This window comes from Ranitomeya imitator, chromosome 1, assembly GCF_032444005.1.
Source record: "Ranitomeya imitator isolate aRanImi1 chromosome 1, aRanImi1.pri, whole genome shotgun sequence".
NCBI lineage: Eukaryota > Metazoa > Chordata > Amphibia > Anura > Dendrobatidae > Ranitomeya > Ranitomeya imitator.
The window spans coordinates 1185168828-1185188471 of NC_091282.1; the positions used below are offsets into that span (position 1 = coordinate 1185168828).

Consider the following 19644-nt stretch of genomic DNA (forward strand, 5'->3'; position numbering starts at 1 on the left):
CTGTAGAGTAGGTGTAGGGAGGTAGCACATTTCTGGAAAATCCGAAAAAAGTGCACTATGAATGTATTGATAACATATCGCTATAGGTAGTGTTCGATCAAACACTAGGATTCCCGTCGTTGCATAGTACAAAGGGAAATGGAGCGCAAGATAAAGTGCAGTTATTTTAGGCTTTTTCTTTGACATGGTGCACCACAAATGTGCCGGGGGAACAGCTGAGCCTGTGAGGCTTCACTAAAGGACAAGGCTCGACACGAGAAGGGGAGAGGCTCCTGCTGCAGGCAGTTGTCTTACAGCCAATCACAGGATTTTAAGGAGGAGGTGGGAATATGGCTTAGCTCCTGAAGTACAGAGACCATTTCTTTATATGTAATTTTTTTTTTTTGATATACAAGACACCATTTCAAATTTTTATATTTAGTGTCATAGATTATTGCAGTTTCCATGAAGGGATTGAGTCTTGTCACTTTCCCAGAGACCAAGGTGTGTCATAAATGGTTTACGGTGTAACTGTCCTGTATTATGTAGGCCTCAAACAGTCAGACATTATCTCTTGCCGTCCATTAAAATAATGAAATGACTCTGCTCATTCCGTCCCAGTCTATAACACAAAGCCGACAAGCGTGCTACAGAAAACATCGGCGATTCATCCAAATGATTTCACCAGAATCCTGGCTTATATTGCCTCGAAAAGTTGTTAAAATTTTTGCAAAAAAATCGTAAGACTTTTGCTGTTTTCACACCAGTTTCTCCAAAATTGTCAGTGCCATGACGTGAAGCTCAACATCTTTAATTTTTATTTTTTTTTTTATTTATGTAATAATCCCTTGATTGAAATGATGCTTATTTCTGGTGATACATTTCCTTTAGAAACCATTTTTCTTTGAGGAGTAGTTTTTCCTGGTGTTTTTAGCAATAACTGTAATCTGCGTCATTCCTCGGGAAGAGCTGTAGTAGGTTGGCGCTGGCAGCCATCGGCGCCCTTTTGACCCCTCTTCTTGACAGCGTTAATGCAGTGCAGGCTTTGGAAAGGCTATTCCCTTCTGACTGTGATTTTCTTTGGCGGCTTTCCTAACATCCCCTCAGGGCATAAGAGGAGGAACGTACACACAGCTTGTTCTTCTACAGCAGGGTCCGTCACGTCCGAGGCCAAAAATCCCCTCCCGCCGATATAAACGGAGGCCATTCTGTGTTGTTGTTGACGCCGTTACAAAACCGCGCATCCACAAATGTAAGGGAATCGCATAGGAAGGCGAAACGATTAGATTTTATGGCTTGAGGTTCTACGCCGGCCAAAAAAAGATCGGGGGTCATTCCTCGCGGAACACAAATCAGGAAATCTGATGGTTTCTTCTCGGCAGGGATAGAACATTCTTCACAGTTTGGTACCGGCGTGGATTTTATGTTTGATCTCCCAAGATGGAGCTGGAGGATTTCCATGTTGTGATATTCCTCTTTTTTTTTTTTTGAGATCAACATGAAAATGATTTATTTACACGAGAAGCCAAGACCATCGTCAGCTGAGGACTTGGCCCGCCGTTTCGCCCTCATTTCACTGTTTTCTAATTAAAAAATAGAAATGTTGACTTTCCCCATGAACCCACTTGGGGGTCCTGTATGTGATCCAAAGGTAGATCAATATCTAGACCCCCCAACGTGTAATCTCTGCTTTTCACACGTTTAATTGGCGTTTTCACTTGTAAAACATTTCTTTAATACTCCTCGTTTTGGAATATTTGGCTTAGATTATTTTTTTTATTGTGCTTTCCCAGAGAAAGTTTTGTAAAATACAAAAAAAACCGTGCCAAAAAAAGCACAGTAACCAACATAGTAAGTGCATGTGGAAATATGGGAAATGTTAGCCCAATTTAATTATCTTTACAGGGAAGATCATAAACGGTATGACAAGGGTTAATTAGGAAAGTCTTAGTCCATGCGCCTTATCGGAGCACGTAGATGTCCTAGAGGGTGTTTCCGAGGAGAAGGCTTTAGGCTTCAGCCTCCTGCTCTGGAGGACTCAACACCACCTGGTATTTACATGATTGCTTGTTAATTGGAATAGGAGTCGTGTAATACCACAGTTCTCCTGCAGTGGCCACTGTTGGAATAGGAGTCGTGTAATACCACAGTTCTCCTGCAGTGGCCACTGTTGGAATAGGAGTCGTGTAATACCACAGTTCTCCTGCAGTGGCCACTGTTGGAAAACTGTGCAGCTGCTTCCCCTGATCGCTGAGATTCCAGATTCTATTTTTCTCCATTTTGACAGCAGGGAAGGTGTTAAAAAAATTCGATCCTCAATTTCTGTCCGCTGCTGCTGCCTTTCCCTGCGAGGCTCCGTCTGGAAGGTAGAATCCTACTCTGAAGCCCCGCGATGCTGGGCGGAGCTTCGAGAGCGGATCGATGGGTGCCACCGCGGGAATGATGAGCAAGGAGTATAAAGTTATGTGCACACAGTGCGTTTTTATGCGTTTTTTGCGGCGGTTTTTCCACTAGGAAATGGGCCAAAAGCAATGAAATCCTTATGCAAGCGAATTCAATGACAATCGTGAAGTGTTGTTCACACAATCAGTAATTTTCCTTGAGTATTTGCAGCGTTTTTTTTTCTGCAGCATGTCTATTCTTTTTACATTTCTGCAGCGTTTTTCACCCCATTGACTTCAACTGAGTCAATCAAATCCGCCTAAAAAACACAGGTGTAAAAAGGTTTGCGGATTTGCCGTGGATTTGCTGAGTTTTTTGTTTGCGTTTTTACCGGCTTTCTATGAGGTTTCCCACGCTGTCATCTATGTGACAGCGTGGGAAACACCGGCGCGGAGGTTCTTATCCGCGGTAAGACCATCGGTCAGAGTGCTGCGAGGCAACGCTGTCAGATGTCAGAAAAATGGGCGTTGGATTGTGTGGAACACAATACATATGATAGAGAAGTGTTAGGCTAGGTTCACATTGCGTTAGGGCAATCCGTTAAGCGCATAGCGCTAGCGGATTGCGCTAACGCAATGTATCTATAGGGTTCGTGTTCCCGCTAGCGCAGATCCCCGATCTGCGCTAGCGAGGAACGGACCTCGGACGCTGCTAGCAGCGTCCGAGGTCCGTCACAAAATAACGGCACATCGCTAGCGCTGGCATGCGCTAGCGATGCGCTACAGATAAAAATCACATTGCTGTCAATGGGTGCGCTAACGGACCCGTTGCACGGCGTTATTTGCGACAATTTCGCTGTGCAACGCAGTCCGTTAGCGTTAACCCATTAACGCAATGTGAACCTAGCCTTATAGTAGAAACCAACAAAGCACTAAGCAACAAAGTGACAAGTGCACACATCAATAAATATATAGTATAAAACCAACAGCCCTCTGTACCCCGACGTACGTTTCGCCGGCGCTTCTTCTAGGGGATTCTGGATTTTATACTTTATGTATTGGGCCAATGTTTGGGCCGTTCTGTGTAACCAATGTACTGCATAAACATTTCTCTATCAATTGTTCTGTGTTCCATACCATCCCACCCCTGCATTTTGGCAAAAAAATCGAAGCAAAAATTGTTATTTCTGCAACATGGGAATACATCCGTTCTAGCGCCTGGTAAATTTATGTAGGAAAATTGCAAAGACAAAGTCTCCAGTGTTTTCTACAAAGTTCTTTCATCCATTTAATTTCATTCAGTGTCATCTTCTTCTTAAGATTATGACTCTGATGCGATGAGCAGTTCGTACGAGTCTTACGACGAAGAAGAAGAAGATGGGAAAGGACAGAAGAAGAGACTCCAGTGGCCGTCTGAAGAAGCCTCTATGTTCCTTGTTAAAGATGCTAAGATCTGTGCGTTCCTCCTGCGGAAGAAAAGATTCGGGCAGTGGACAAAACTTTTATGTGTCATTAAAGAAAATAAGTTAATGGTAAGATTTAGTAATTTATAAACTACATTGTAATTTCTACCTCGGAACAGATTTTTATAGTAATAATGTATATTAGAATTGTTGGGTAAATTATTATTACATTACTTATCATGTACTGATCCTGAGTTACATCCAGTATTATACTCCAGAGCTGCACTCACTATTCTGCTGGTGCAGTCACTGTCTACATACATTACATTACTGATCCTGAGTTCCATCCTGTATTATACTCCAGAGCTGCACTCACTATTCTGCTGGTGCAGTCACTGTGTACATACATTACATTACTTATGTACTGATCCTGAGTTACATCCTGTATTATACCCCAGAGCTGCACTCGCTGTTCTGCTGGTACAGTCACTGTGTACATACATTACATTACTGATCCTGAGTTACCTCCTGTATTATACCCCAGAGCTGCACTCACTATTCTGGTGCAGTCACTGTGTACATACATTACAATACTGATCCTGAGTTACATCCTATATTATGCTCCAGAGCTGCGCTCACTATCCTGCTGATGCAGTCACTGTGTACATATATTACTGATCCTGAGTTCCATCCTGTATTATACCCCAGAGCTGCACTCACTATTCTGCTGGTGCAGTCACTGTGTACATACATTACATTACTGATCCTGCACTGATCCTGAGTTACATCTCGTATTATACTCCAGAGCTGCACTCACTGTTCTGCTGGTGCAGTCACTATGTACATACATTACATTACTGATCCTGAGTTACCTCCTGTAGATCTTTTATTATAAAAATGAAAAACATAACAATAATAATAGCAGAAAACATAACAAAAATATTAGCCAGAAAATAAACAGTATACTGAACACTGGTCCAGCCGCTCATTCTCTCCTCTCACACATATTATACAGTATATACAGAATAACTACTTTGACCTTCTGGTCCGGTCACCAAACAAAATAATTATAACAAATAAAATAAACAATGGCAAACAAAAACTATATACATGAACTTTTTTTTTATTTTTTTTTTTTTTAGTTTTAAATAAAATAACTACAAATTACACAAATATATACAATACTAAGCTATCCTTCATTCCCAACCCCCCGCACTGACCTGAGAGCTGGTCCTGCGTCTCATGCCTCAGTCCAGGTCCAACGTCCATAGGCCAGATCAGGCAGTGCCAGTTTTCCTCCAAACAACCCAGTGTCCTATAGTCCCACAAGATAATCCCACCTCCCCCCTTTTCCCACCACCCAACCTAACACCTACACCCAATTCTATATCCCTATATACAATATATACATTATATACAGCAGCACACACCACAATAATTACAAATCACGAAGCCCAAGTTCGGCGCCTGCAGCCCTACATCACTGTATAATGATCAAACAAAACAAAAATCTACAGTGTCAGCATCAGCCCACCACCAGGAAAGGAGATGACCAGACTAGGGCACACTAAAAGAAAAGCCCCTCCAGAGGAGAGCGGCCCTCCGTGCGCCCAGTCTCCCATACTCCAGAGAGCGCACCTTCACCAGGTCACCGAGTATGGTCCTAAACACATCTTCCACTGGGAGGATTTTTCGTTGCGTCGATACTAAGCACCGTGCATTCTACGTGTGATACCTAACCACTGCGCTAACTAGAAATAAGGTGCAGCGGTCCCGACCACCAAGGTCTCCGAATATTCCATAGGCCCATTCCGCATAGGAGAGACCGGCCAGCCGAGACCAGCCAATGAAGGCGCCCACCCTGTTGTACACCTCTGTGTTGAAAGGACAATGAAGCAGGAAGTGGTCCATGCTTTCCAGCAAGGTACCACAATGCTCCCGAGGACAATTCCTGTCCTCAGAGCTCCTACCCTTCAGATTGTCCCTCACACACAGTTTCCCATGGAAGCAGCGCCAAGCCAAGTCCCAAAACTTCGAGGGGATCCTGATAGAATTCAAAAGATGCAGACCCACCCCAAGATCCCGACCTGGGCAGTCCCTGAGCGCCAGAGGCCTCTGGAAATGGGTCAACAGAACCCTATTGTCAAGGAGTTTCCTTGGCAGAGTCCTGATCTCCCACATTCCCAGACCCCACCGACGAATTACCTTCAGAACCAAGGTAGCGTAAGCCGGAAGATGTCCATGCGGTGTGCGAAGATCCTTCACTTGCCCTCCTGTCTCCCATTCCTGGAAGAAAGGCTGAAACCATCCCCTACAGGAGAATACCCACGGAGGAGCCCTCTCTTTCCAGAGGTTTGCGATATTGATCTTAATGAAGGTATCCACAAGGAATACCACAGGGTTGACCATACTCAACCCTCCTAGTCTCCTCGTACGGTAAGTAACCTCCCTCTTGACCAGGTTCAGTCTATTCCCCCATAACAGTTGGAAGAACAAACTGTAGACCCGAGTCCAGAGAGATTCCGGCAAGATGCATACACTGCCCAGATAAATCAGTAAAGGGAGCAGGTAAGTTTTGATCAGGTTTACCCTTTCCCTTAGGGTCAAAGACCAACCCTTCCATTGGTTCACCTTCTGAGTGGCGATCTCTAGCCTGCTGTCCCAATTTTGTTTGGGGTAATCCCCCTGGCCAAATTCGATGCCAAGGACTTTTGCAGAGACTTTGGGTCCTGGAAGGGTGTCCGGGAGATCAAAACCAGGATCTCCTCCTCCCAGCCAGAGACTCTCACACTTATCCCGGTTGATCTTGGACCCGGATGCCTCCGAGTAGCGATCTACCTCTGACATCAGCCACCCTGCCTCCTCATGAGAGGAAACAAACACAGTGACATCATCAGCATACGCCACCACCCTCAGAGTGGCTTCCGGTGCTGCCTGGTCCATCCCAATCCCGGCCAACGGTCCACGCTCCACCCTCCTAAGAAGAGGGTCAATCGCAAACACGTACAGCAGCGGGCTCAAGGGACAACCCTGGCGAACACCGGACCCAACATCAAAAGAGCTGCCAATCCAACCATTCACAAGCGGGAAACTCTCTGCCCCACTGTACAAGGTCTTAAACCAATCAACAAACCCCCCCGGCAGGCCATATCTCAGAAGGACGGACCAGAGGTACTCATGATTAACCCGATCAAACGCTTTTGCCTGGTCCAGTGACAGCATGTACCCCTTCCAGTGACCAGCCCTACCCTGCTCCACTGCCTCTCGGACACAGAGCACAGCACTAAATGTGCTGCGGCCTGGAACAGAGCAATGCTGGGCCCCCGAAAGGAGTCGGGGTGCAAATTTCACCAGCCGATTAAACAGCACCTTTGCCAGAACCTTCCTGTCTGCATTGAGAAGAGCTATGGGACGCCAGTTCTCAATGCAAGACGGGTCCTTACCCTTTGACAAGATGATCAGAGCAGACCTCCTCATTGACTTCGGCAGAGTGCCCGAGGAAAGACACTCATTGAATACCTCAGTCAAGAGGGGAACCAAAACATCCTTTAAGGTCTTATAGAATTCAGATGTTAAGCCATCTGGACCAGGCGATTTTTTTTGGGGGCAAGCCCTTCAATCGCCAACTGAACTTCCTCTTCCCTGATCATTTCTGTCAAAACGTCAAGAGAGGGGTCTACCCCTGGTTCGGGGACAGCTTCAGCCAGGAAAGCCGACATCTCATCCCAATCAAGATCACTCTTCCCCAAGAGGTGCGAGTAGAAGGATCTGACAACCTCCAGGATCCCTGATCTGGATCGCCTCAGGGACCCCGTAGTGTCGACCAGTCCTGTAACCACTTTACTATTCACTGACATCTTGCAGTTTCTGTAAGGGTCGGGCGAGCGGTACTTCCCGTAATCCCTCTCAAAAACCAAAGATGCGTGTCTATCGTACTGACACCTCATAAGCAAAGATTTCACTCTGGAGATCTCCTCGCGGCTACCTCCAGTTGAGACAAGATGCTCGAGTTTCCTCCTCAGACCCTGATACAGGCGGTACCTGCTCAGACTCCTGAGGCTCGAGAGCTGGCGGAAGAATCTCGCCACCCTTTCCTTGAACATCTCCCACCACTCTGACTTACTACTACAAAGATCCAGTAATGGTACCTGGCTCTGAAGAAAATCCTCAAAGGACTGTCTTATCTCCGCTTCTTCCAAGAGAGATGAATTGAGCCTCCAAAAGCCTCTTCCCATCCGGAGGGTCTCTGTAACATTCAGAGAAAACAAAATTAAACAGTGGTCGGAGAACTCCACCTCAACAACAGACACTGCTGAAGAGACAGCTTCCTCCTTTAAATAAAACCTATCTATTCTGGACCTACAGTTACCTCTATGATAGGTGAACCCCTCGTGGCCTGGGGTGTGCCGAATGTGGACATCCACCAGGCGAGCCTCACTAGCTATACTATTAAGGGTGACGCTATCATAAGTCAGCTTGTCTCTGGAACCTCCTCTATCTCGGGGCCTCGTGACAGCATTGAAGTCCCCTCCAAAGACAACCTGCCGACTTGTAAAAAGGTAGGGCTTGATCCTCATAAAGAGACACTTCCGGTCCCACTTAGATTGGGGACCATAGATATTAATGAGCCGTAGCTCTTGTCCCTTCATGAGGACATCTAAGATCAGGCACCTCCCCATTTCTAACTCAATAACCCGTCGGCATTCCACCGGTGCAGTAAAAAGGACCGCCACTCCGCTATACGGCTCGGCCGCAAGAGACCAATAGGAGGGCCCGAGTCTCCACTCCCTCTTAGCTTTAAACACATCTGCCATGTTTGGCAGCCTGGTCTCTTGCAAAAAGAAAATGTCAGCTTCAACCCGGCTGAGAAAATCAAAGGCCGCAAATCTAGCTGTATTTGACTTTATGCTGGCGACATTAATGGACGCCAGCGTCAACGGAGTGGGTACCGCCATCATTGGTGATTGAGTTAGATGGCTTTCTTTTTCCCACTCCCCTTATCCTCTGCCTCAGAGGAGGAATCCTTCCCCCTCTTTAATGACAATGAAGTATCCATTCCCACGTGTTTTTTATTTTTTTGGTCCTCGTCTACGGACTCTGGGCCAGTCCCTCCCTCCAAGGATCTTACATTCCCAGAAGGAGGAGACTCGGCGTCCCCTGTGAGCCCCGCCGAAGGCAGAACCTCACCCTCAGCTTCCTCCTCAGAGGAAGAGATGTTTTCAAGGGCTTGGAACCGGTTAGAAAGACCAACCAGAGGGGAGTCGGTTTTTCCTTCCTTAGGTACCTTGGTCAGAGCGGGAGAAGATGTTTTATCTCCCTTCTTTCTTTTCTTTTTGGTGCCGAGCTTACGCTTGTCCTCTAGCCACTGCCTATTATCCTCATCCATACTTTCATAATGGGAGGACTCTGAGGCAGTGGCACTTTCCTCCCTGTGGATCCTCCTGACCTCCTCATCCAACTCATCATCCCTCGGGGCCTCAGCAGCAAGACTGGCATCCAGAACAGGGGCCGCCCCAGTAGTACGAGGCTCGCCCAGCTCCCTATCCTGTCTGCGCTTGTCTAGACGCCTTAGCTGGGCAGGCGTCTTTTTATTGCTTTTCTTCCTTGGCCCCTCAGCTCCCTCACCCCTGCTAGTCCCTTCCCCAGCAGAATCAGCCTCACGGCTTTCTCCCACCGGGGTCACGACTGCATTAGCGAAGGAGCGAGGACAACGGCTGAATGGGTGACCTAAGTCACCACACAGGTGACACCTAATCTCCACACAAGATGCAGCAAGATGGCCGATATCCCCACACAGTGCACACTTCTGCACAGTGCAGTTTGCGCTGAAGTGTGTGGGGTCGCCGCACTTGTGGCAGAGCTTCGGTTGCCCCTGGTAGAAGACCAGGATACGATCCCTACCCAGGAAGGCAGATGATGGTATGTGGGCAACCGTACCACCTGAACGCTTAAGTTTTACCATAAACGTCCAGGCCCCTGACCAGATACCAAACTCGTCACGGTTTTTCTTTGGCATTTCTACCACCTCTCCATACCGGCTAAGCCACGTCATGATGTCATAACAAGAAAGTGACTCGTTACAAGTCATCACGGTCACTTTCTTGACTTGGTTTTGGCGAGACACCACCTGAACGGCAAAGTCTCGCCAGCCGGGCTCATTTTTTGCCAACTCATAGTTCGACCAGAAGAGCTCCAGCCCCTCCGGCCGAACAAAGCTGACATCAAAATTAGGTGTGGAATAGGGATGTATCAAGGCGTAGATGTCAATCGCACTGAAGCCCATCCTCAGCAGGAGCTCCACAACTTTAGACCTTGGAGGACACGCATCATTGCCCCTCCACTGAAGACGGACCACATTCCTACGCACACTACCCGGCCCGGCTGTTGGGAGGGACCACACTGTATCCCCCCCTCTTTGCTCTCGGAAGGCCCGGAGGCCATGCCTCTCTATCCAGAAGGATAGATCAACCTCTCGACCCTCTACCATTAGTGATCTTTCCCCCTTCTTTAGAGCCTCCAGGAGACGCCGTTGCAACATGCCGTCCCCAGAGCCCGGAGATGAGGAGGATGCCCCATTTCCCCCGGAGGTGACAGCGGCATAACTCCTGACAGGCGCTGCCACCACCGGGGGGGCAACCGGACCAGTGACCACATCCACACCAACAGCATCACTATTACCCACCTCCATAACCCCCTCACCCTCTACCAAACCAGCAACCACACCACTAGACAAAGAGTTTTCCTCATCCATACCCACCACCACATTCACTCCTGCTGGACCAGTGACAACAGGGGGTGACATTTTGACCTCTGCATCATCAGGCACAAGGGGCTGATTCTCCTCCACAGAACTGGAGGTGACCTCACCCCTGGTCTTACGTGTGCCCTCCGCATCATCAGATGATATTTTCCGCTGCTTTACTGTTACCAGGCGCCGCTAATCTTTCGCCACTGTGGGGCGCCGCTGATCCTTTATGTCAGCATCTTGTTGACCAGCAGCGCCAACACAGAACAGGACTTTGGGAGGAGGACCGGAACTCCCAGCCCCAGCAACCCCCTCACACTGCCGCCGCTCCTCAACTAAGTGATCAGCGGCAACAGCATTCAAGGGCACCGAGGCTACCGGAGCTGCCCCCGACACTGGGCCGCTCCCCCCTCCCACTGAGGAGCGCACCACAGCATCGTGGCCTGATCGTTTGCCCGCCGCCGGGCCGCCCTCACGGTCCAGCCTCTTGGCTGATGCACCTGCTGCTACATCCCCGCTACTACAAGCAGAGACGGAGCTCTGCGCCTCATTACCGTGCTCTGTAATCTCCCCGCGCCTTTGCACCGGATCCACAGCAGAACCCGGGCTGGGCTGGGCAACGGGGCTTATACAGCGAGCTGACCCTGCAGCCGACTCAGGGGGTACAGGGAGGGGGGCATATACATAGCTTACCGCTTCCTGCAGCTTAGGTTTGATCTTCTTTACCTTTTTCTTCTGGCCCCCAGGTGCCTCCTCTGGTAAATCATCACCAAGATGGAAGTTCTGAAGGCACACTGGGGACTCCAGCAGCTTGATCTCTGCCATTAGCGCCCCTCCCTGGCCGATGTCACTGTCCTCCCCAGAGCCAGCAGAACTGCGACGAGATGTCATCGTCGCCTGTCCAGCAGGGAGCTTGCTGCACGTGGCCTCTGAGTGACTAAGAGGGCTGCCAGGTGGAGCTTTCTGCTGGTCATCCTCCTCCTCATCATCATCATCCACCTGGCACTCAGGCTGCAGCCCCATCTGCCTTTGCTCTCTGTTATCAGCCATTTCCCTGAATCGATCTTCATTAATAAGTTTTTCCTTAAACGGTCCACTTTTTTCTCTTATGAAAGCTTTTCTGACTTCAAGCTCATTGATGTCCTCTTTCAGTCTCCTTACCTCCGCCTGGAGCTGATTCTTCCTCGGTTTGGAGAACTTGCAGCTTTGTTGCTTGTGCAGCGCAGCTCCTCCCGGAGTCTCATCAGTCTCTTGCTAGCATCTTCATACTCACGGAGGTGGCTCATGACCCGGGAGGCATAGGTGGTCACAGACTCCTGGGGACCCTGCAGCGCCCAACCCTCCTCGGTGAGGTCGGCCTCACCTCCGTGAGCACTCAGCTTTCCTCCAGAAGGGCCGCCATCTTGCATACTAGCAGGCTTCTCCTCCATGGAAGCCTTGCGGCTTCTCTGGGTCTCTGCAGACCTGGGGGGAGTAGGAGCCACATTGCTGCGACTCCTGGTGGAGCGTCTCACCCCCGAATCCTCTGATGTGCAGGCTGGTTGCTGGTTCCTTCTGCCCCCCGCCAGCCTGGTCCGGGAAGCAGAAGCCTGGGACTTGGCTCCCTCACTCATCCCAGGAAACCCACTCCCTCCCTGGGTAAGAGAGAGAGCAGGTCCCCAGGTGGAGAGATGGTGGTTCTCTGGAGCTCAGGAGCACACTGCAGGTTCAGCAGCGACCGCACCCACAATTAGCACAATGAGCAGCAGCTGAGCAGTCACTGGTGCAGTCACTGTGTACATACATTACATTACTAATCCTGTAAATACATCCTGTATTATACCCCAGAGCTGCACTCACTATTCTGCTGGTGCAGTCACTGTGTACATACATTACATTACTGATCCTGAGTTACATCCTGTATTATACCCCAGGGCTGCACTCACTATCCTGCTGGTGCAGTCACTGTGTACATACATTACATTACTGATCCTGAGTTCAGTTCGAACTGAGTTCAGTTCGAGGGGTTCAAGAGAGGCCTGGATGTCTTCCTGGAGCAGAACAATATTGTATCATACAATTATTAGGTTCTGTAGAAGGACGTAGATCTGGGTATTTATTATGATGGAATATAGGCTGAACTGGATGGACAAATGTCTTTTTTCGGCCTTACTAACTATGTTACTATGTTACTATGAGTTACCTCCCGTATTATACTCCAGAGCTGCACTCACTATTCTGCTGGTGCAGTCACTGTGTACATACATTACATTACTGATCCTGTACTAATCCTGAGTTACATCCTGTATTATACCCCAGAGCTGCACTCACTATTCTGCTGGTACAGTCACTGTGTACATACATTACATTACTGATCCGGAGTTACATCCTGTATTATGCTCCAGAGCTGCGCTCACTATCCTGCTGATGCAGTCACTGTGTACATACATTACTGATCCTGAGTTACATCCTGTATTATACCCCAGAGCTGCACTCACTATTCTGCTGGTGCAGTCACTGTGTACATACATTACATTACTGATCCTGTACTAATCCTGAGTTACCTCCCGTATTATACCCCAGAGCTGCACTCACTATTCTGCTGGTGCAGTCACTGTGTACATACATTACATTACTGATCCTGAGTTACCTCCTGTATTATACCCCAGAGCTGTACTCACTATTCTGCTGGTGCAGTCACTGTGTACATACATTACATTACTGATCCTGAGTTACATCCTGTATTATACTCCAGAGCTGCACTCACTGTTCTGAAGGTGCAGACACTGTGTACATACATTACATTACTGATCCTGAGTTACCTCCTGTGTTATACCCCAGAGCTGCACTCACTATTCTGCAGGTGCAGTCACTCTGTACATACATTACATTACTGATCCTGAGTTACATCCTGTATTATACCCCAGAGCTGCACTCACTATTCTGCTGGTGCAGTCACTGTGTACATACAGTGGGGCAAAAAAGTATTTAGTCAGTCAGCAATAGTGCAAGTTCCACCACTTAAAAAGATGAGAGGCGTCTGTAATTTACATCATAGGTAGACCTCAACTATGGGAGACAAACTGAGAAAAAAAAATCCAGAAAATCACATTGTCTGTTTTTTTATCATTTTTTTTGCATATTATGGTGGAAAATAAGTATTTGGTCAGAAACAAACAATCAAGATTTCTGGCTCTCACAGACCTGTAACTTCTTCTTTAAGAGTCTCCTCTTTCCTCCACTCATTACCTGTAGTAATGGCACCTGTTTAAACTTGTTATCAGTATAAAAAGACACCTGTGCACACCCTCAAACAGTCTGACTCCAAACTCCACTATGGTGAAGACCAAAGAGCTGTCAAAGGACACCAGAAACAAAATTGTAGCCCTGCACCAGGCTGGGAAGACTGAATCTGCAATAGCCAACCAGCTTGGAGTGAAGAAATCAACAGTGGGAGCAATAATTAGAAAATGGAAGACATACAAGACCACTGATAATCTCCCTCGATCTGGGGCTCCACGCAAAATCCCACCCCGTGGGGTCAGAATGATCACAAGAACGGTGAGCAAAAATCCCAGAACCACGCGGGGGGACCTAGTGAATGAACTGCAGAGAGCTGGGACCAATGTAACAAGGCCTACCATAAGTAACATACTACGCCACCATGGACTCAGATCCTGCAGTGCCAGACGTGTCCCACTGCTTTAGCCAGTACATGTCCGGGCCCGTCTGAAGTTTGCTAGAGAGCATTTGGATGATCCAGAGGAGTTTTGGGAGAATGTCCTATGGTCTGATGAAACCAAACTGGAACTGTTTGGTAGAAACACAACTTGTCGTGTTTGGAGGAAAAAGAATACTGAGCTGCATCCATCAAACACCATACCTACTGTAAAGCATGGTGGTGGAAACATCATGCTTTGGGGCTGTTTCTCTGCAAAGGGGCCAGGACGACTGATCCGGGTACATGAAAGAATGAATGGGGCCATGTATCGTGAGATTTTGAGTGCAAACCTCCTTCCATCAGCAAGGGCATTGAAGATGAAACGTGGCTGGGTCTTTCAACATGACAATGATCCAAAGCACACCGCCAGGGCAACGAAGGAGTGGCTTCGTAAGAAGCATTTCAAGGTCCTGGAGTGGCCTAGCCAGTCTCCAGATCTCAACCCTATAGAAAACCTTTGGAGGGAGTTGAAAGTCCGTGTTGCCAAGCGAAAAGCCAAAAACATCACTGCTCTAGAGGAGATCTGCATGGAGGAATGGGCCAACATACCAACAACAGTGTGTGGCAACCTTGTGAAGACTTACAGAAAACGTTTGACCTCTGTCATTGCCAACAAAGGATATATTACAAAGTATTGAGATGAAATTTTGTTTCTGACCAAATACTTATTTTCCACCATAATATGCAAATAAAATGATAAAAAAACAGACAATGTGATTTTCTGGATTTTTTTTTCTCAGTTTGTCTCCCATAGTTGAGGTCTACCTATGATGTAAATTACAGACGCCTCTCATCTTTTTAAGTGGTGGAACTTGCACTATTGCTGACTGACTAAATACTTTTTTGCCCCACTGTACATTACATTACTGATCCTGAGTTACATCCTGTATTATACCCCAGAGCTGCACTCACTATTCTGCAGGTGCAGTACATACATTACGTATCCTCCATAGTTTTCTTACATTACGTGCATTGTCGGGGTTTTCATGTGACTGATCTTCTCCTCTTCCGCCCTGCTTAGTGCTATAAATCCTCCAAGGACCAGCAGCCTCAGATGGAGTTACTCCTGCCCGGCTGCTCAGTCTCCTATGTGCCAAAGGATGGGAAAAAGAAAAAGCACGAGCTGAAGATCACTCACCAGGGAACAGATGCTCTGGTCCTCGCCGTCCAAAGTGAGGAGCAGGCGGAACAATGGCTGAAGGTAACGCGATGTGTCCTGCGTTCATCTGCTCTTTGGAATTTCAACGCTATCACTTAGACGCTGCTGTACGTCTTTATTTTCTTAAAATAAATGACGCCATTATTTATATCCCAGAAACTTATAGCATGTTTCTAGGATATACCATGACTTCTGGTTGGTGCGGGGTCTGATTGCCTTGATTCCCACTGAACCTGTAATTTAAAGGGCCACTGATTTCTTGTACCGAAGCACCGAGCAGTCTATTGCTGGCTGCATAAGGAGTTAACTGGGTGTCCATCAGCGAGCTTGTTCCTAACTCTCTTACATATCTTTTTCGGAGCTACTCTCAGCTGATTTATGACCACATCAAAGTTTGAGTGTGCAGAGAAATAAAGAGCTTGTAAAAGCCAAATTGCATAATATTTTTAATGAAATCCGTTTGCAAAACTGATTTATTTTTTTTTTTTAGCTTGCAATACATTAAGTAAAATATATAACGTTCTCCCCAAAGATGGACTGAACAATAACGCCAAGTTATTCACTTCCCAAGGAAAAGAATAATGGGGCAGCCTGCTCTGAGTCTTCACAGTGTTTCACTTGTTAGAGCAGCAGTTTATACTCCAGAGCTGCTCTTCTTGCTATACTGGGAAGCAGGAAGTTGCAGCCTGTTTGGAGTTGAGGATTATTCCCCAGTTTGCACATTGTATTCTAAAACGTCACTGCATAATATAGCCGCTACATTTATCGTGCAGCTCCAGAAGAGGGGAGTTGACTGTCCTTCACCGCCGGACTCGAAATAGAGGACACAGAGACTGGTTACTACCACATCTTCTGCCTTCCCGATCGCTGAACAAGCGCTGTGTATACAGTTAAGGCCATGTTCACACAGTGCGTTTTTTACTGCGGAACCGCAGCGGTATTGCCGCTACGGTTCCGCAGCAGTTTTCCATGCAGGGTACATAACAATGTAACCCTATGGAAAACAGTCACTGCTGTGCACATGGTCCGTAATTTCGTTTAAAAAGCCGCGCAGAATAGCTGCGGCAAAAAAGAAGGAGCATGTCACTTCTTTTTCCTGAACCGCAGCGGTTCTGCACCCATAGACCTCCATTGTGAGGTCAAAATCGCAGTAAAACCCGCAGATCAAAAATATATCTGCGGGTTTTGCTGCGATTTGATGTGCAGAACCGCTGCAGCAGGAAGTGCGGGGGAGCGGGCGGAAGTGCGTGGGCGGAGTGTGGCTGCCCCCCCCCCGTGCTCCGATCCCGCCCCCCCGTGCTCCGATGCCCCCCCCCCCGTGCTCCGATGCCCCCCCCAGTGCTCCGATGCCCCCCCCCGTGCCCTAATCTCCCCCCCTTATACTTACCCGGTGTCCGTCCGGCCGTCTTCTCCCTGGGCGCCGCCATCTTGCAAAATGGCGGGCGCATGCGCAGTGCGCCCGCCGAATCTGCCGGCCGGCAGATTCGCTCCAAAGTGCATTTTGATCACTGAGATATAACCTATCTCAGTGATCAAAATAAAAAAATAGTAAATGACACCCCCCCCCACTTTGTCACCCCCATTGGTAGGGACAATAAAAAAATTAAGAATTTTTTTTTTTTTTTTTTTTACTAAGGTTAGAATAGGGGTAGGGTTAGGGGTAGGGTTAGGGGTAGGGTTAGGGTTAGGGGTAGGGTTAGGGTATTTTCAGCCATTTTAGCCCTAAAAAGCTTCCTAGGAAACACACAGTCTCTGCATAGAAAACTGCATAAAAAAAGGATAAAAAAACGCATCAAAAAAGGACAAAAAAAGGACCAAAAAAAGGACCTGCGTTTTCTGCCAAGAGCTGCAGTTTTTTAAAAAAACTGTCCTGAAAAAAAAAGGATGGAAATCCTGAACGTGTGAACATACCCTAATAGAAATCACTGACAGTGCTTCCTCCTCCGCACCCAGTGGTCATGTGATATAATTGGTTACTCATGCACCTGACCTACAAATTCCCCAGGTATATTTAGAAGAATTGACCCTGTTGAATGCAAAGGACGGTCACACCAAATAGTGATTTTTATTTTTTTGTTCATTTTCACTTTTTATTAATTGATAAAAATAAACTATTAGCACTTACCATTTTTGAGAGCATTCTGACTTTTATGCTTTTTTTTCCCCCCCACATTCGCCTTAAACTTTTGCACAGTCATGTGTCTATTCACCATGAGAACCACCCAATACTACTTTTTCCGTTGCACACTTATCCACCATACCTCGTACTTGTTTTTCTTGGTATCTCATGTTCTCTTTCTGCTTTTCATTGTCTGAGAACACGAGGAGCTTCTTCACATTCCTTGTAAATGAGACACACATGAGGCATTCTGCTCCCTCGGGGGGATTTCTGGAACATTCATAGAGGCATATAGTATTATCAATGAAAAATGTTCTCTTCCCTACAGGGACGAATTGTATATCGATACCTTAAGTCAGAGGTCCCCAACTCCAGTCCTCAAGGCCCACCAACAGGTCTTGTTTTCAGGATTTCCTTTGCATTGCACAGGTGATGCAATTATTACCTGGGCAAGACTAAGGAAATCCTGAAAACATGACATGTTGGTGGGCCTTGAGGACTGGAGTTGGGGACCCCTGCCTTAAGTGATCTCCATTACTATAGAGCTCATCCCCAAATGTCCCAAAAGTGTCAGTAACCGGATCGACCTCTGGTCGTACATCTGTTCCTATAAAGAATGGCTGGCAGGCAATATAGCGCCCTCTATAGGGGTCTTCACCCATCTCTAGGGGTCATCTGTAGGGTGGTCCCATCCTTTAAATTACCGGCTGTCATATCACGGTCCTCGGTGGAAATTCGACCACGAACACCTCATCCATCCTGAGAATTAAAGGGCCCTGAGCTCTTCTATCTGCCTGCACAAGCTGCTGAGTTCTGTGATTGGCTGCAGTGCTGTCGACATAATGTCCACGCTGCGGACAATAACCGCCATAACATGCAACATTTTTTGCACCACGTAAACGTACAAGCGTAAAATAGTCATATTTTTGTTTTTTTTTCTTGAAACAGCTGTTGTATCACTATCTAACAGTAGCCGCTCCCAGTCTTCCTGTCCTAAACTTGGAAAAATGGCAATTTTGTTTTCCAAATTTTGTGGCATTTTGTAAAATTTGGAATGCACTTTGAGCAATACTGAAATTTAAATTCAGAAGCATACGCGTCGTTCTAGCAATGGTTGTCCCTTTAGTACAAGTACAGTAGTGATGAGCGAACGTCCTCAGATAAGGTGTTATCTGAGCATGCTTGAGTCCCCGCATGTCTCACGGTTGTTCGCTCATCCCCATACAAAAGGGCATCAAATAAGCCCCGATCGACTCGTGAAGTCACCGATCAGGGGTGGTCGTGGGGACAATCTGCCTTATGTGATAGAAGTACAGAATATTTTACCCGGAAGATGGACGGGGAACATGAAGCAAAGCCAACATCTGATGTAAACGTATGTCTAGACGAAAAGCCACACTAATGGCCTGAGGGCGGCTCACAAGGAAATCGTCCGCTAAATTCACTGTCACACAATAACTATTAATTAGAATGAGGAAAGGGATGAAAACAGATCGTCTCGGGCAGAAGTCTTCGGAGTCATTGTCATTACACAGATAGGTCATTTAGGCCTGAAGATTTCACCCAGAGCCTCATTGCCATATTGTATGACCCTCAAATTGGGGGAGTAAATATGAAGATCTGCAGAGGTTGGGAGTGTGTCCTGGTCCCTAAGGGACCACAAAATATTACAGAACCCTATATGTGTTATATGCTAGGACCCCGACCTAATATTTATCTCCTATCACAGTGGCATGTAAAAGTTTGGGACCTTAATTAGCCTGTTCGGGTTATGACTTGTTCACTATCATCATTAGGAAAGGCCGGGCGATGTAAATTTCCCAGCTTTATAAAAACCCAGCCCCCTCTGACCTTGTGCCAGAAGACAGAGCCATGGGTTCTTCTAAGCGGTTACGTAGCTCTCTGAAAATGAAAATGGTGGAGGCCCACAAAGCAGGAAAAGGCTATAAGAAGATAGAAAAGCATGTTCAAGTTGCCCTTTCCTCAGTTCCAAATGTAATTAAGAAATGGCAGATAACAGGAACAGTGGAGGTTAAGATAAGGTCTGGAAGATCAAGGAACGTTTCCGTGAGAGCTGCTCGTAGGATTGCTAAAAAGGCAAATCAGAACCCCCGATTGATTGAAATAGACATTCAGAAATATTTGGAAGACTTTGGAG

At 47.2% G+C, this 19644-nt stretch overlaps 1 protein-coding gene across 3 annotated transcripts in view; it reads left to right on the top strand.

Moving 5' to 3' along the window:
- AFAP1 (actin filament associated protein 1) overlaps nt 1–19644 on the top strand; it is a 127811-nt gene that overhangs the window by 74331 nt on the left and 33836 nt on the right. For all 3 annotated transcript variants that reach the window (XM_069744773.1, XM_069744774.1, XM_069744771.1), the window contains exons 5-6: nt 3681–3892; nt 15230–15409. In XM_069744773.1, coding sequence (XP_069600874.1) covers nt 3681–3892; nt 15230–15409 — 392 coding nt within the window. The remainder of the gene's footprint in view (nt 1–3680; nt 3893–15229; nt 15410–19644) is intronic.